At 29.9% G+C, this 17,485-nt stretch overlaps 1 protein-coding gene across 1 annotated transcript; it reads right to left on the reverse strand.

The window, feature by feature from the left end:
• Positions 1-640: 640 nt before the first annotated feature.
• On the reverse strand, positions 641-16,117 carry LOC129989372 (uncharacterized). The gene is made up of 3 exons (XM_056097871.1): positions 15,742-16,117; positions 1,777-4,065; positions 641-918 (listed from the first exon to the last, which is right to left on the reverse strand). The coding sequence occupies exon 2, from the start codon at positions 3,571-3,573 to the stop codon at positions 1,798-1,800; it is 1,776 nt and encodes a 591-aa protein (XP_055953846.1). The 5' UTR covers positions 3,574-4,065; positions 15,742-16,117; the 3' UTR covers positions 641-918; positions 1,777-1,797.
• Positions 16,118-17,485: the final 1,368 nt, after the last annotated feature.

Genomic DNA, 17,485 nt, shown 5'->3' on the forward strand with positions numbered 1-17,485 from the left:
CGGAATGAGGATGAGATGCTTCCGACATGGTGGTTGGATTTCGCCACCCTGGAGGGTACACTAATAGGTGGGGGATCTGACTCCTCCCATCGATGACGGGACGTACTTCCTTCGGGGAGGGTTGTACCGTGGCCGGTGATGGCCCTTAGGATTCAACCACAGTTCCCGCCAATGTTGCTGTTGCGGCGGTCCGGTCATTCAGTTTTTGTGGTTTAAATCCGTGTGCCTTCGTGGCGGGTCGGAGAGTCGGATGGCTGACTTTTCCCATTCGTACGAATCAAATTTCATTTTTATTTTGTGTGAAATAAATTGTTGAAAAATATTTTTAAAATAATTTTTTTTTAAAATTCATTCAAAATAGATTTAATTCATATGTTAAAAAAATTGGCGCAATAGAAAAGATAACTTTTTTAATTTTCAGATGACGTAAAAATCCTTTTTTCTATAATATTTTCGGATATTATAACAGAGAAACGACAAAACTTCAATCAATTTTAATCCAGTGTTTATCGTATTCTATGTGAATACTATTCCTATCCTTGTTCTCCAAGTTTGTATCTTGAATTTTGAATCATCCTGTATATTTAAAACTGAATTTTATCACTATTAATCAAAACTAATTATGAAAGAATATGAAGAATATTGAAGAAATATTTTATTAGACAGATAATAGTTTGAAACCCTATAACAAAGGTTTGATTATACATACAAAATACAATAGGTGAATATAAAAAAAATTGTCACGCATTTAATTCTGCAATTATAAAGATTTCAACAAAATAATTATTCTTCATCTAAATAATATTTTTAAATAGAATAACTGAATTATCTTTGATCCTCTGAATCATCCATTAGGTTTTGAAGTGCAAACTTTTGTGAAATATAAATCTTGGTAATCATGGCCCTTCAAACAACAACCTGAAAAAAAAGAAAAGCAGAGTATATTACATGCTTACTATTGTAACATTATGGTAACAGCGCTTTTAAATGAGTTTGATTAGAATGTTTTTAAATATGCAATAATCAAAGTTATTTATTAAAAATTCGAACACGTGGCTTCTTATTTATGCGCTGCTTAAAGCCAGTCTCTTAAAAGATGCATAAATGGTATTTTACTGCATCATATAACCTTAGCAAAGTTTTTTTTTCACAAATTCACTTTCAGATGGCGTTGAAATCAAATATTTTATTGTCATCAAACACACACAACTATAAAAAAAATTCTTGTAGTTCAAAAATCGACTTTAAGATCTATTACAAGATAACTCTTATAAATTTAAAAGAAGTCAAGTTGAATAAAACTGTGGGAAAAATATTTGAAAATTAAAAGTAGGAAACATTATAAGTGGCAAAATAATAAATATCAAACAACAATTTTTCATGTTGAAGTATCAAATGAGCAATTATTTACAATGGTAAAAACTGCCTGGTGATTTTCTAAGTTGTTCAAAAGACAAAAGATGTCGTTTGTAGGAAGTAATTATTATTTTTTTTGTAAAATTCTCGGGCTTTTTATTTTGCAGTTAAAAAGTTTGTAATGTTTGGTTATGAAATTTTTTGATTTGCCTTTCGATTATAATAGAAAAGGCCTTTATTTTCCCTGCTTTTCCTTAAGCATGAAATCACTTCTACAAACACAAGTAGAATGATAATAAAATAATTCTTGAAATTACCTTAGAAAACAGAAAAGACCTTTATTTTCCTCGCTTTTCCATAAGCACGAAATCAGTTCTACAAACACAAATAGAATGATAATAAAATCAATCTTGAAATTACCTTAGGAAACAGAATGGGCCTTTAGTTTCCTCGCTTTTTCATATACAAAGTGTGGAAAATTTGTGTTGTCAATCGAGGATGACTCTCTTCCAGATTCTTCCACTCATCAGAGAGAAATATTGCACTATCGCTTTCTTCAATGTATTCTTGAACGTCATTTTTCAAATCTTTGTCATTATGTTGAACAGCCAGAAGAAGGACGTCGCAACAATTCGACTGCAAGAGCATCTGCTTCAATAAGCTCGCACACCTGCGTTTCAGTGAGATGATGCAGTACTTGTCTGCTGCGAAGTACAGACTTTTGGTACTCTCGTAATCAAGGTCATCCAGGGTGTCCGAGTACATAAATGAAAGCATTCTGCGCATCGTGTCAGCATCCACGTCATTGATCTCGACAAAACTCTGCTTTTTCTCCCTCATATCAGTGGTAAACATAGACCAAAAAACTGGAGACCTCGCAATCAGGACAGCTTTATGAACCGAAAGAGTTTCAGTTGCTGTCCGGAGTTTCACATCACTTAAAGTTCCTTCACTGAACAGTGAAGCCCAGTCATCTTTTAAAGTTGTAAAAACTTCTTCTTCAGAAGTTTCTTTTTCAGAATCATCTTTAGACAATAGAGTAATTTCCTTTTCATTGGATATTATTCTTTGAGTTTCTTCGCAAACAAGCTTACATTCTGGTTCATCGATTTTTTCTACTGACTCACTTGTAGAACAAATACATTCGTTCTCTACTACTGGCACATCATCTGGAAAAAAATTTCCTTTATTTTCTATTAAATGTTCATCTGGGAAAGCAGAAGGAATGTTAGGTTCCGAGTTGGATAAAATTTCTTCGCTGGATTGTGAAATGCAATTATCTTTCAGAGTTATTAACCTTTCGTGTGAAGAACAATTAACTTTCAATGAAATCGTTTCTTGGATGTCTCGATGCTCAAATCCAGATTCACAAATTTTTTCTTTGGTATCACCTGTAGGAAAAATAATTTCACATTCTATGTTCAGCACATCGTTTGGAAGGTAGTATTCTTTATTTTCCATTAAGTGTTCTTTTGGGAGGGTAAGAGGAATACACTGGGTCTTCGGTTCCTGGAATTCACCGTGTCCAGATTTCACTTTATTTCCACATCGATCCAAGATGAATAATTTACAAATGTATTTGTACAAGTGGCTACAATCCATTGGTTTCACTTCAACTCCAAGTTTGCCATCAGCATTGGTGCAGAAGACCACGGACGAGAAAAAGTTTTTCGATGCTGATGATTTAATACAGACCAAAGTTCTGCAATTTGGCTCCAAGCTGCTAAATTTTCCAATGGTCCCGACGAAGGATCTGCATTCAGTTTTTAATAGGGTCTCGGCGAAACACTTTCGTGATCGTGCTATAGTCTTCTTGCTGTTCCACATTCTGCAACGAATGATGAGTGTATCATCGGGAACAAACAGATCCTTATTGCGAATTAAGATTTCATCTTTTTCCGCTCTCAATGTTGACTGAGAATCAGTATAACCTTTCTTGTATTCCTTTCTAACGAACATTTCTGAAAGTAAAACGGATTCATCCTTAGCAAGGAAAGAAAGTTCGTAATCTAACTGAACCTCATCGGGACCAGAAATGCCCAATCTTTGAATCCAACAACAAACATTATCTTTGTTATTACCAAGTATCAAATGCCACTCGGTTCCACTTATTTCATCTACGAAGAATGATGGACTATGAAAAATTCTTGTATTGAAGCCAAAGCTGAAATTCCTGATATTCCAAATGAATGTGAAGTGCTCTCTGTTCACAGCCATTTTGACAAAAGTGATCTTATTCTAAATTGAACTAAGTTGATGATGAAATTTGAAGAGTATACTATAAGAAAACAAGAAAAGACCTCTCAAAAACTTTAATAGTTACTGCTCTTAAAGAGTGAAGAAAATTTATAAAGAGATTCGTAGAGTACACTAAATAACAGCAGGGATAAAAAATTTCAAAAAAAAAAAAAATCTAATCCTCATCATTTTTGATATCTTTTTTACATGATTAAGCTGCGAAATTTACCAATTTTTTATAAGTCTTTTTGTTCCTCTTTTGTTGTGTATAATATAAAATTTTCACAATCACATACTTCGGTCGTCTGTGATTATAATACAAGATGGTTATGGAGAAGTTTTTTCTAGAATATTTCTATTTATTTTATTTTCTGCTTTCATTCAAAATTTTTTTTATTTATTTCTCTTCTCAGGAAAGTGGTAGAGAGCGAGAAACCAAAATCCAATTTTCAATCAGCATCCATGTAGATCCTAACAAATAAAAGAGTATTTAATAAACAAATAAAAAAGTTTTTAATATTGTACAAGGGCTGTCTAAAGAGTATTGGATCTTTGGTCAGAAAAAATCTATTGCTTAAGTGGCGAAATTGAAACCCTAATCCCTTCAAAGTAGGTCCCTTGCACTTCCTCATATTTAATCCACCGATCCTTCCACTGCAGAAAACACTCCTGGAAGGCTTCTTTTCCAATGGTGTTCATCATCGTTGTCGCGTTTTGCATTATCTCTTCTCTACTACTATTTGAATAGAAATTGGGATTCTTTTAACGGTATCTTCAATTTCGGAAACAAACAGAAGTCACAAGGAGCCATATCTGGAGAGTAGAGAGGTTGGGAAGCAACTGAAATTCCATATTCCGCCAAGAAAGTCTGGATTAGTCATCTTGAGAGAAATAAAAAATCCGGCGAACACTTATAGCAGCACCTTACTCAACGGGCAGCAGACTGATACACTCGAATACGGAGAAAAAAATTCAAGCGTACGTATTAAGTTGTCTTCTTCCACTTCTGTGGACGGTGGCGCCGCTCTAGCATCATTACCGTAAGCAGGGAATTTCAAGGTCAAATACGTTTTAGACAGCCCTCGTATATAAAGTATCTTCACATTTTAATACATATTTGACTTCAAACATTTTGAATAAAGTATCAAAGTATTTTAAAAAAGTGGCCAAAATAAATAAATTGAAAATAATATTCTACTGAAATTTTTTTAGTTTATCGCTCATTTTGGTTACCATTTATTCGTAAACATTTCAATGATTTTCTAAGATTCAATGATTTTCAAAGGTTTTTTCAAAGATTTTTTTTTTAGATTCATAAATATTCAATAACGTATCAATTGTCCTGAAATTCTAACTACTAACTTTTTTAAACTAATATAAGAAAATAGAGCTCCTTTTTTCCATAGAATCAAATAACCCGAAGAACAGTGTTCATATCACAGAGAAATATCTGATAATTCTTGAAAGTAAGGAATAATCTTTATATATAAAATGCTAATGTACGTGGCATAGCGAATTAACAAATGTGGAATTAACGATTGACAGTAACCAAATATAAAAACAATAAATATCTGAAAGACCAAGATTCACTGGACAGGGTTTTTTTTTTTTTAATTTTTTTTAATCATGTGAGAACATGATGTTGTTTTCGTTTGTGGCTTTTGAAGCTTCAAAATTCGTAGGCAACAAGTTGTTGAAGCTTCAAAATGCGTAGGCAACAAATTGTTGAAGCTTCAAAATGCGTAAGCAACAATTTGGCGCTTTATCGCTTTTATAATGTGAGAACATGATGGAACCAAGGAGTCACCTACTGCGCATGCGCAGATGATTTTCGTTATGTCTCGTAAACTATATGTGTTAGAGACATGGGGGTTTCACTCTAGTAATCCTATGGGGCTATAGAAGATCTTCCATGGAGTCATCTACTGCGCATGCGCAGATGGTTTCCGTTATATCTCGTAAACTATATATGTTAGAGACATGGGATTTTCACTCAGAAACACCCCGAGGGGGGCCTGTAAGCCCCCCAAATTTTGGATCCATTGCGCATGCGCAGTAGGGATTTTGCTTAATATGGGTCAAATCAATGTCGGATCGATACCATAGAGTTCCTATGAGTCTCGGGCTGTCGATGACGTCAACTTCCGGTCTGATCGGGAGTTATTATATATCGGCTTCTATGCAACGTAGAGACGAGTGCGACCCGTCTAAACACTCATCCCGATGAATAGAGTCGAATGACATTGTTACGGAATTTGCTCGTATCTCTGGATAGTACTCGCCGAAATGCACGTAACGATATGAGTTTCAAGTTGCTACTCCGAGTGATTCGCGAGACACGGGCTCTCAAAGTTTTTAAAATTTGAATTTTTGAGCTAGCTTTTCGACCTAGTTTTTGCACAAAATTTCTTTACGACTGGCATCTATACACTCTACTCGATATACTCTATCGAACGATACCCCATTTATGTCGCTTACGTTATTAGCAGCCGAGAAACGGAAAAAGAACACGATGTTGTTTTGGTTAGAGGGGTTTGAAGCTAGGAATCGCTTAGGCAATGAATAAGGCATAAATGGGGCGTCCTAAGCTTTCTCTCGATGAAGCTCTGCAAAGAAAAAAAGAAAGAAAACAAAAGAGCAATCAGAGGCCGGAAATAAACCTTCAATCAAACCTTCAGAAACAAAACCTTCAATCAACGAAAACGAATAATAAAAATTTAAAAGTAGAAGCTGATCGAGTTAAACACGAATGTGAAACAATGGGAACGAAAAAAGCGTAAACGTATGCAGTATGTTGCAGATTCTCAATCGCAACACTCAACTTCAAACACAGAACGCGTCCGTTTGAATTCTGAATCACAACCGTCAACGTTCAACGAAAACGTCTCCGTTTCGATTCTGAGTTTCAAATATCGCTTTCTAGATCTAAGCAATTCATAGAAAAAGATGTTCTCACATGATAACTTGAAATTTGCAATAGCAGATCACAATTTTTTCTTTTTATATTATTTATTTATTTTTTTGTAAAAGCATTTTTTTAAGAAAATATTTTGAAATGAATCGCCTGATGATTACATTTGATTATTTTTCGATCTTACCTACATATAAACTAATCATTTAAATAAAAAAAAATCATGAATGCACTTTGTTTAGCATGTTATTCGAAACACTCTGCTGTATCACAGTATTCATCTGCTATGATACAGTATTCATTCAATCATTACTTATACTTTTGAACTTACGCTCAATTTTACCATGGTGAAATCGGGACCGAGATAGCGCTATACGACATGACAGCAAAAAGAAAAGAAAGGCTCTAATAGTTATAAAAGTTTTTTGTGTGTAATTTCAGCATGAGAGCAGATAGAGAAAAATAAAGCAAAAAAGCGCGACTTGAACTAAGGACCCACACCACACGTGTCATTCATGTTCATGTTGTGCTGGCTGCTGTAATACAACACTGCTCGCACATCGAAGCGGACGTTGAATATACTTATTCTTTCCGAGACACGCGAAATAAATAAATTTATGCATCTATATATAAGAATTGCTTGTTTAAAGTTATAAAATAAGAACATTTCCGATTATTGAAAGTTTTTATTGCCCTCTTAAAGTATGTGACTATGTTTGGGACGAATGTTTTGCTAAGCACTTCAAAAATATTTATATTTTTAAATTTTTGCATACAAAAGATTTAAAAAACATCTATAAAACCAAAATATACCAGTTAAATGACATTTTTTTTTTAATTTACAAAAAACTTTTTTTTAACATAAAAGAGGTATATCTTTTGATTTAGAGAATTGGATGATACTCTTAAACATTTGCAGATAGCTTCAAAAAATATATCACTTAGGTCCTGAACTAAAATATAAGCTGTATTTTTCAGTTAACTCTTTGAATGTTAAGGTTAGAATGATAAATAACATGATTTTTGTCGAATTGTGATAAAATATTAAAATAACTATAGAATTATTTCTAAACGAATAGATATTAATATAACATAACATATTGAGAAATTATTATACTGAATTTGAACAAAAAATATGCATCAGATTTTAATTTATGATATTTTTAGTAAAAAAAAAATCACCAAAGATTAGAATTTGAGGAAATAGCATTTGAAGATGTAAAACAACATTAAAATGTATATAAATATAATTATAAAAAGCAGCGTAAATTTTCCGAAATGGATTTAGAAACAAAATTCAAATGGTTTTGTAAAGAAAACAGTTCAAAAATATTAAATAAAAAAAATCGTCTTGTCACAAAAAAACTTTTCACAAAAAATAATGTAATTACCTATTTTAATAACCTATTAAAATAAGTATATTCAACTTCATGTTTGAAATGTGGCGCGTGCAGCATTATGGTCAGAGCAACATGGACGACGCATGTGCTGGGGTCCTCGGTTCGAATTGAGCTTTTTGCTTCATTTTTTTACTTGTGAATTTATATTTAATATTTTTGCTTTTTAAGTTTATCTATATAGATGTCTCATGAAAAACGCGATTTTACACACAAACAAACAACATTTTTTAAACTAATTACTAGAACCCTTTTCTATCTGTTTTCATGTTGACAGTGTCATATAGCTCTATATCGGACCCGATTTCACCATGGTAAAAACGAGAGTAAGTTCAAAAATATAAGTAATGATGAATGAACTGTAAAATGAATGCTGTAATATAGCAGATTGTTCGTTAAACATGTTAAAATGAATGTATTCATGATTTTTTTAAATTTAAATGACCAGTTCATATGTAGGTAAGATCGAAAAATATTCATATTAAGCAGCATGTGATTCGTATGCAAATATTTTCTCAAAATAAAAAAAAAATTAAAAAAAAAACACGATTTTACAAAAAAGGGGAAAAAAACCCGCCCTCCTAATTTGGTCTACCAAAAATTTCATCGCTTATCTTAGTAAATAGTAATAATAGAACTGTAATACATTATAAGAAGTGAGAGCACACTAACATATTTCATTCATTCAGAAGAAAGACGCAAAAGAAATCAGAATTATAGAAATAAGAGTTTAACAGAAGTTTGAATCGAGAACGAAATTAGGCGTAGCATGTTGACTGCCGTGTAACTCATCCTTAGTTCTCACCTGCTATTTAACTGTATCAGCCATCTATATAATTAGAATTATAGAAATAAGAGTTTAACAGAAGTTTGAATCGACAACGAAATTAGGCGTAGCATGTTGACTGCCGTGTAACTCATCCTTAGTTCCCACATGCTATTTAACTGTATCAGCCATCTATATAATTAGAATTATAGAAATAAGAGTTTAACGGAAGTTTGAATCGAGAACGAAATTAGTCGTAGCATATTGACTGCCGTGTAACTCATCCTTAGTTCTCACCTGCTTTTTAACTGTATCAGCCATCTATATAATTAGAATTATAGAAATAAGAGTTTAACAGAAGTTTGAATCGAGAACGAAATTAGGCGTAGCATGTTGACTGCCGCGTAACTCATCCTTAGTTCTCACCTGCTATTTAACTGTATCAGCCATCTATATAATTAGAATTATAGAAATAAGAGTTTAACAGAAGTTTGAATCGAGAACGAAATTAGGCGTAGCATGTTGACTGCCGTGTAACTCATCCTTAGTTCTCACCTGCTATTTAACTGTATCAGCCATCTATATAATTAGATTACCTCTTCTCTATTTTAATTTAAAGATAGCAAAAAAAAAATTGTTATCTAATTAGATAAATGATTCTAATCTTCAGTAAACATGTTCACTGTCGTCAGGCAGATAATCTGTATGAACTTTTTTATGAAAATTTTTGTTTATAACTACAAAAATTACGAATGTAGACTCTAAAAGTGACGTCTTTATTTACATCAGTTACATTTCCGCACAGCGTCTTTTTATTTTTTTAAAATAAATTATAAAAATTGCAGAGCGTTTTGCTTTGGATACAATCTAATGCAAGTTGGACATTTTCATTTCATTTGTTAATTCGTTCTTCTTCTGTTAGTTCGTTCATAAATTCGTTCGCTCAGTCTTTTTAAATAACAAGGTAAAATAAAAAAAAATACATTCCGTGTTAATAGTTAAACAGTGATTTAATTGAGTGCCTAAATGACTGGTGATTAAAAGTCGAGACTGATTCTAGTAGGAATTCTAATCAGTTGTACGTTCAGTGGACTGTATCAATATCCCTGAATATATCCCCTTTCACTGTATTCATATCTCTAATTGTACTGAACTCATACTTACGGACTGTAAATAATATTTCTGTTAATTCTATATAAATAAATAGTTATCCTAGATTTAATAATTGAGCATGCTAAATTATTTCCATGTTACCTGAATATGCTACACCTATATAAAAATATCTCGTTAATTTTGCTTTTAGAAAAAAAATTAATTAAAAAAAATATCTGTAATTTTTTTCTGTAAAAAAAAAAAAACTATATGTATTAATTTTTGAAAATTAAAAAAAGCTTAAAATAATCAAAGCATTAATAAAATTTCTAAAAAAGGTATACAAATATATATAAAACTTTCAAATTTTCTTACAATACTTTAAAAGTATTAAGTTTAAAGTAAAAGTATAATAAAAGTAGTAAATTTAAAAGCATTCTTTTATTTTTATTTGTTTGCCGGGAATCTACAACCAGATTTTTTTAAAAAAGTATTAACTTTATAAAAAAATCTGGTTGTAGATTTTCGGCTAGGTAGTTGCTGAGGTTTCTGAAATGTTAAGAACAAACCGACTAAAAAATTTGTTATTTGTTTGTGTTGCCGTTCTTGAAACACTAACTATAAATGACGGATGACGTCAGAGCCAGAGCCCTCAGATGCCTTGTGGCGTTATGACTCAGTTCAGATCTAGCGATGGCATGTGCTGTATGATTTGATCCATGCTCTTATATAAATATCTGAACATTATTTTAAATTTTTGTCTGTAAATTGTATGTGGGTAACGTAACAGGTAAATAAATAATTGTTACACTAATTCGGACTTTTTACTGAACCCCTTAATGACCCCACATATGTCAAATAAATAAATCTCGTAAAAAATACAAAGTCTGAGAATAATAAAATGCTAGGATATTATTAACGAATTTTAATAAAATATTACATAATTAGTTAAGTTACCATCTATTTCATTATCTGTGTCATTGTTTAAGCTTGCTTATAGATGCGGTTACGCGTTTAATTTTTTATAACTGTACTTATAAGCAAGCACCTCTTTAAATAATATTTGTCAGAAACTTGGATATCGCATAATCATGAGCCATAATTATATTTTCACAAAAAAAATCCAAAATAAATAAATAACATGTTTATTAAGTTGGAAATCTGTTGAACAATAAGATGTTCATTAAGTGTAAAATATGTTGAATAATAAGATGTTCATTAATTTGAAAATATGTTGAACAATAACATGTTCATCAAGTTGAAAATATGTTGAACAATAACATGTTCATTAAGTTGAAAACATGTTGAACAATAACCTGTTCATTAAGTTGAAAATCTGTTGAACAATAACATGTTCATTAAGTTGAAAATCTGTTGAACAATAACATGTTCATTAAGTTGAAAATATGTTTAACAATAACATGTTCATCAAGTTGAAAATATGTTGAACAATAACCTGTTTATTAAGTTAAAATATATGAAAAAAAATTGATCGTTTATTAAAATAAGAGGTTTCATCAAGTGCAGTAAATAAAATCGCGAAATGTCTAGATTCGAGGCAATAACTAAATCAATAAATAAACAGATAATGAATATTTACAGAATTCTAGACTTCCAACTTCGCCCATATAATTGAAAAAAATAATTTTTTATACTAAAATCCACTTTTTTTGAAATTTTTTGAACTCTTAGTCTAGACCAATACTTTATGAGTATTGGTCGTCGTCTTGGGCGATCAGCTCTTCATTCATCATATTAATAGAATAAATTTAATAACGCCACTCAACTTTTAATAAATTGATTGGCATATACTATTTAAAACTATATTTGCATAACACTCTGATTATTAATTAATACTCTGATACTCATTAAACATTCTGATTATTAATATGCACTCAAATTGGATATATTAATGTGCGAGTAGAAATAACAAAAGCAACACAGTTGTTTAATCTGGAGTCAGTGTCAAATATTTCTTTTGCGATATCTTTCCAAAATTGATAATGATATATGTGACAATTAAATGATGATAAATCTAGACATCGTAAATTTCCAAAAGAAATGAAAACAGTCGAAATTGAGGCTAAGAGACAATCAAGATTTTTTTCACATAGAGAACATATTTGAGATTTCTCTCAAAACCGTGAACCGTTAGAGCAGGCGACAATCATGAGCTTTTGCATGAAATAAAAACTGGCAAACCGGTGCAGTACTTGGGTCTGGGGAACGGTTCATTAGCTTCCAGAATTATATGTATATACCAGTATTTATGTTACATTAATGTTTCCAGAATGTGTTTGTAAATGGTTATTTTGTAATTGTATTGAAGGTTTAAAAAATTTATTACATTGAAATGAAGATAAAAGATTAAAATATTCTATACAATTCAAAAATAACTAAATAAAATCACATCTACGTAATATAGTTATATCTTATTAAAAATTATTAAATTTTTAAGAGTTCACTGAAACGAAACAATGTATATTTTCCAATATTTCCCCTGTTCTTTAAGTTCTATTATATCTATTGTTTCGGTTTATCTAGTAATAATCCATTGTTTTAGATAATTAAACAAACTATATGAACCAAACGAAACCAGATAAATAAAAGAATTAACTAAACCAGATAAGTAAATGAATTGAGTAAACCAGATAAACAGTGCTGATAAAGTATTTTATGATTTTCTAATTTTTTTTAAATGCTAGATAATGCACCCAGTGGCATTTTTACTAACTTTTCATTGATAAATACCATGGAGATTTTTGTGAGTTTTCATTGGTTGACTCCTTTTCGTCATTTCGTCTCAGCAATTTGCCATTTTAGATACTTATTTGTTCAGTGTTATTTAAATTTAAAATTCGGCATGTTTTTGACAAAACAGCAATATTGTTTTTTAATTAATTTTTTTAATGTTTGTGTTTTTGGATGCTAAACTTTAAATATAATTCTTCGCAAGCTTAAATGTAGACTTTAGCAATGTTAAAAATTCAGAAAAAGGTGATGAACATTTATTTAAAATGTTTTAGCAGTTTTCTTAGTCTTCCAAGATTTTTTTTCTCAGGTAAAGAAATGGGAAACAACTTTCATTTTTAATAAAATTTATTTTTTTGAAAAATTTCATATTTTTTAAATAATTAAAACTTTTTTTTTATTTTAGCAAAACTTAAAAAACACTTTTCATCATGCTAGAATAAATGAGAAAACATCTATTCCCTTTGTCTTCTTCTCTTAAGCGCTTGCCTAATATTTGAAGGACTCAAATACAGTCAAAATAATAATAACAAAAAATAAATAAATAAAAATAAAATGCATTATTTAAAACACTGTAAATGAAATATTATATTTTTATAGCTTTTAAGTCAGAATCCTTTTTGTATTTTTAACCATTTTTCTCCCAAAAATTAAAGAATATTCATCTAAAATATAAATTTTTAAAAATGTGATATTTTCATGCAAACATTTTCGAAATCTAATTTAAAGTCTTAAATTTCTTCTTTCTCGCTCTTCCTTTCATATTAAAAAGTTGATTTTGATCAAAACACAGACTTATCACTTTAATATTTTTATTTTTTGTATCTAAACTATTTACATATTTTGCTCTTTTTTTTGTCCTTCTAATTAAATAACGAAAATCTAATTATTTTTTATTTTGTCTGAAAAACAGTCTGTATCATTGCATTATATATTCAGTCGTTGTATTATGAAAAATATATAAAGCAGCGGTATATATCTTTCTAAATCCAAAGTAAATGAGTAAAAAATATCGACTGAATTTATTTAAAATTCTCTATCAATATTTATTCTCTTTCATTAAGCACTAGCAAAGATAATACGAAATATTCCTCAATTATCATATTAGATATGAAAAATAAAATTTAAAGTAAAAAACACGTCAAAAATGCTTAAAAATAACAAATCAATAAAAAGTCCTGAAAATCTCCGTGGTCTTTAATCTATCTAGACTGATTAACATGCTTGGGTTAAAACTATTTTCGTGTTTTTCATTAACTGAAATCTTATTTATTTGATTAATTATTTCGTAACTTTCATCCTTTTTTATGCTTTAGTATTAGCAAAATCCGAACTACTTATGACATCATATAAGATCAGGTCATCGGCTACAGTATAAATGCCATATACGAGAAAGTAGAAACATATTTATTAAAAACGTTCGATGGAAAGTCAACGAGCCCAAATAAATGTATGTTTTTTTAAAAACATATATAATATTTTTATAAAAAAAATAGTTTTATATAGAATAATAATACACTAAACACACTTATCGTCTGCAACTTTATTTTTAAATAAAGTCAAAATACTATTTGCGCAAAACGATTTTAAATACTTTAATTTCTCGAAACAGATACAGATCGCATCAAACGTTATTAAAAATCACTGAAATGTTTTTTTTTGTTCAAGAATTCATTAATAAGATTTGGATATTGATTTGAAATTCGTATGGAAACATAGCGTTAAATAAAAAAGATATAAACAATTCTCATCCACTAGAGATAGTTAAGATAAAATGATTTTTTCCATGTGATGAAACATAGTTTTTAATTGATGAAAAATTAACTATTTATTTAATTATAATGAAATGTTCACTAAATCCTATCCCATGTTTTTTTATTCATTGAGAACGAAGCATAATTTTTTCTTTGTATGTGTGTGTGTGTAGCGGTTTTACAAACTATTCACGAGTTCCGTGAATTTTTATTATAATGATAAATGACTGACTACACAATTTGTGTTTCGAATATACTGTTAAATATAAGCAATAATTGAATTAAAAATGTTTTTTCTTTCTATGAATTATTTATAAAGATAATATTTTATTATTATAATATTATTAATCTTTTTTTACCACGTTTCATGAGAAACGTATGATAGACCTCTTCTGTATATACAAATGATTTTTTTTTCGGAGGGGGGGGGAGAAGTGAAAATATCAATATTTTAATATTAAAATTAATTATTGCTTCATATTAAGTCACCATTTAATGTTTTATTATAAGAATAATTTATTGATAGGCAAAAAACGATCCAGTGCTAAATATTTAATTCAAATATCGAACTTTAAATGTGATAGCAACAAAATTTGATGATTTATCCTTGATTTAGTGCTCTAATAACAAGTTTTATATCCTTTTTTTGTTTGGAAAATTTTTGAAAGAGAATTCTTCAGGAGATAATTTTATAAAAAGTAAATCAGGCTCATCTTTACTGAAAGTGCTATTTACATAGAGGGATGGTCGATGAAAACATAGTTCTTTCACTTTTTAGAGAATAAGACAATAAATTTAAATCAGACAACTGATAATTTTAAAAAGAATGTAATTTCGATTGATTTGTATTATGAGTACGTTAGTGCATCATCCTTTTTGATATTACGTCATTCTACTAGCCATTACGTCAGCCTTATTAATAAAATATAGCTAATACTTTACTGTATGACTAAATTTCCAAAAAGTAACAAAAAAAAATAATATATTCCTAATATCAGTAACAAAGCATAAAAAATTGGCATGGTCACTTTATAAAATCCTAGAAATAACAAAAATATTAAAAACAAATCCCAAAAGTTGGAAAAAAAAAGAATAAATAAATGGCATGCCTGATAAATTTATAAATCCTAAAAGTAACAAAAGCATTTTTAAAAAATTCTAAAAGTTGTAACCAATAATAAACAAACATGTCTAGACATGTCTTGTTACATTTGAAATCTTAATGATAATAAAAGAACAATATGAAAAATTAGAACATGCATGAAAGAATAAATAACATGCATGAAATAATATTTAAATTATTAGATTTATCTAATATTTAAAATTTGCCACTCTTTGTCAGTTTTTTTACAAGTTTTCAGAAATAATATTTGACATTTTGAAATGTCATTTGATATCTGAAAATATATTAAATTAAAATACAGCTGGATGCAAGCAAATAATATGACTGGATTTATTACATTCTACTAAACTTACCCAAATCACGGTTTTTTTCTTTAGAACGACAGTGTCGAGAAGCGCAGTAATGATAATATGATAAAGATCAGACGAAATAAGCATAACTGTTGAGTAGCATAGTGCGAGTTGAAAAGAAAAGGGGAAATTACCTTTGGCACAGTTGGCGACATAATCATCTGTGACGCAACAGCAGAAGGAATGACTGAAAGCCAATAATGATAACTTTGTGTGGTTGCGATGGGCTTAGACATGAATTATTTTTTAAATCACTTTTCTTTCTTTCTCGTACATGAAACCGGGAAAATAAAAGTTTACCAGTCGTCAAAAAAAATTTCACTTCGAGACTTTCGAGAATCTTCATGCCTTAGATATCCTAAGATGGGATAACTAAAACATGAAGATTCCGTCCCCTCCCCTAGAGGATAATGATTCCTCCCGCACCTAAGATGGAGGGGTGGAGGTGGAGGAATCAGTTTTGGAATTCTATTTCTGTATATATAAGATTGACGTGCGGCCTGCCATATTTTTTCTGTTTGTTAAATTAATTGTTGCTAATTAACTAAAATTAACACTTTGCTACCAGATCAGACATTTCGTGCTGCCATCTATTGTGCATATGTAAAACTATTTCCTTTGTTTTAATTTTTTTTTGTTCATATTTCAATTTTATTTTTAAATTGGAAAGGTAATAAGCTGCTACATATTCATAATATTATTTTAATAAGAAGTAAATAATTTTTGGTTTGCTGTGAAAGTGATATTATTAGATAAACAGGTATTTTAATTTTTAATATTTTAATTTTTAATATTAACACATTTAGCGTTTCCGGAAACAATGGACTATCTAAAAAATAATGTATTATAAGTAGGTAAGTGACGTAGCGAAGCCCTAATTTGATTATCCCCCCCCTCGTTTATTAGTCGAATAACAGAAGTAAATAGTACCAGTTGCGTGGAATCGATTCCCCCCCCCTTCTTTTTGTTTCCACTTCACCTTTTTTAATTCAAAAGGGAGGAGGAAATTCAATAAACATATTTGAGCTGCAGTTTATTGGTCTATATATTTCTATGTATTTGTGAGTGATAATTCCAAATCCCAACACCAAGATAAATAAAAACTTTGCAACTATTCTTAAAGTACACTCTAACTCATTTCTTATTTCTTAGATGTCGCTACTGGGTATCAGACCAGCGATTTAGCTTACTTGACTAATTTTTGCTATTCCGTTTGCTAGCAAAGCTATTACGTTTTAGCAGAAGCGGCTAATAGAGCCATAGGATGTTTGTTAAGATAAAAAAATTTTTTTGAATGGTGCCTACTTTAAATGCTACAAGCATCTCGTGGTCAATTTCTTCAGCAGTTTTTGTAATACAGATGTATAAAGAATTCGTGATGCCAGCAGCATCTCTAGAAGACAACGGACAGATTTTTTTAATTTAAAAAATAAATATCCTATGGCATTGTTAGCTGTCTTTATTATGTCAAAACCACAATAATATTGCAATGACAATTTCGCGATATTCTCCAGTATTCAGAATATCGTATAATATAATAAAGATATCATACATAATTTGCGCTAACTAAATATAAGATATTTACGTAGCATGCTAAACCCTGTAAGAAATAACAAACTCATTATAATTTTTGATCATCTATTGCAAGAATATATTTTGTATGTAACCTCGAAATTAAATGATATATTTGGATTAAATTTTGGATAAATATGGCTAAAGATTTAACACGTATATTCAATTTCATTCA

The sequence above is a fragment of the Argiope bruennichi genome, chromosome 10 (assembly GCF_947563725.1).
Source record: "Argiope bruennichi chromosome 10, qqArgBrue1.1, whole genome shotgun sequence".
NCBI classification, from domain to species: Eukaryota; Metazoa; Arthropoda; class Arachnida; order Araneae; family Araneidae; genus Argiope; species Argiope bruennichi.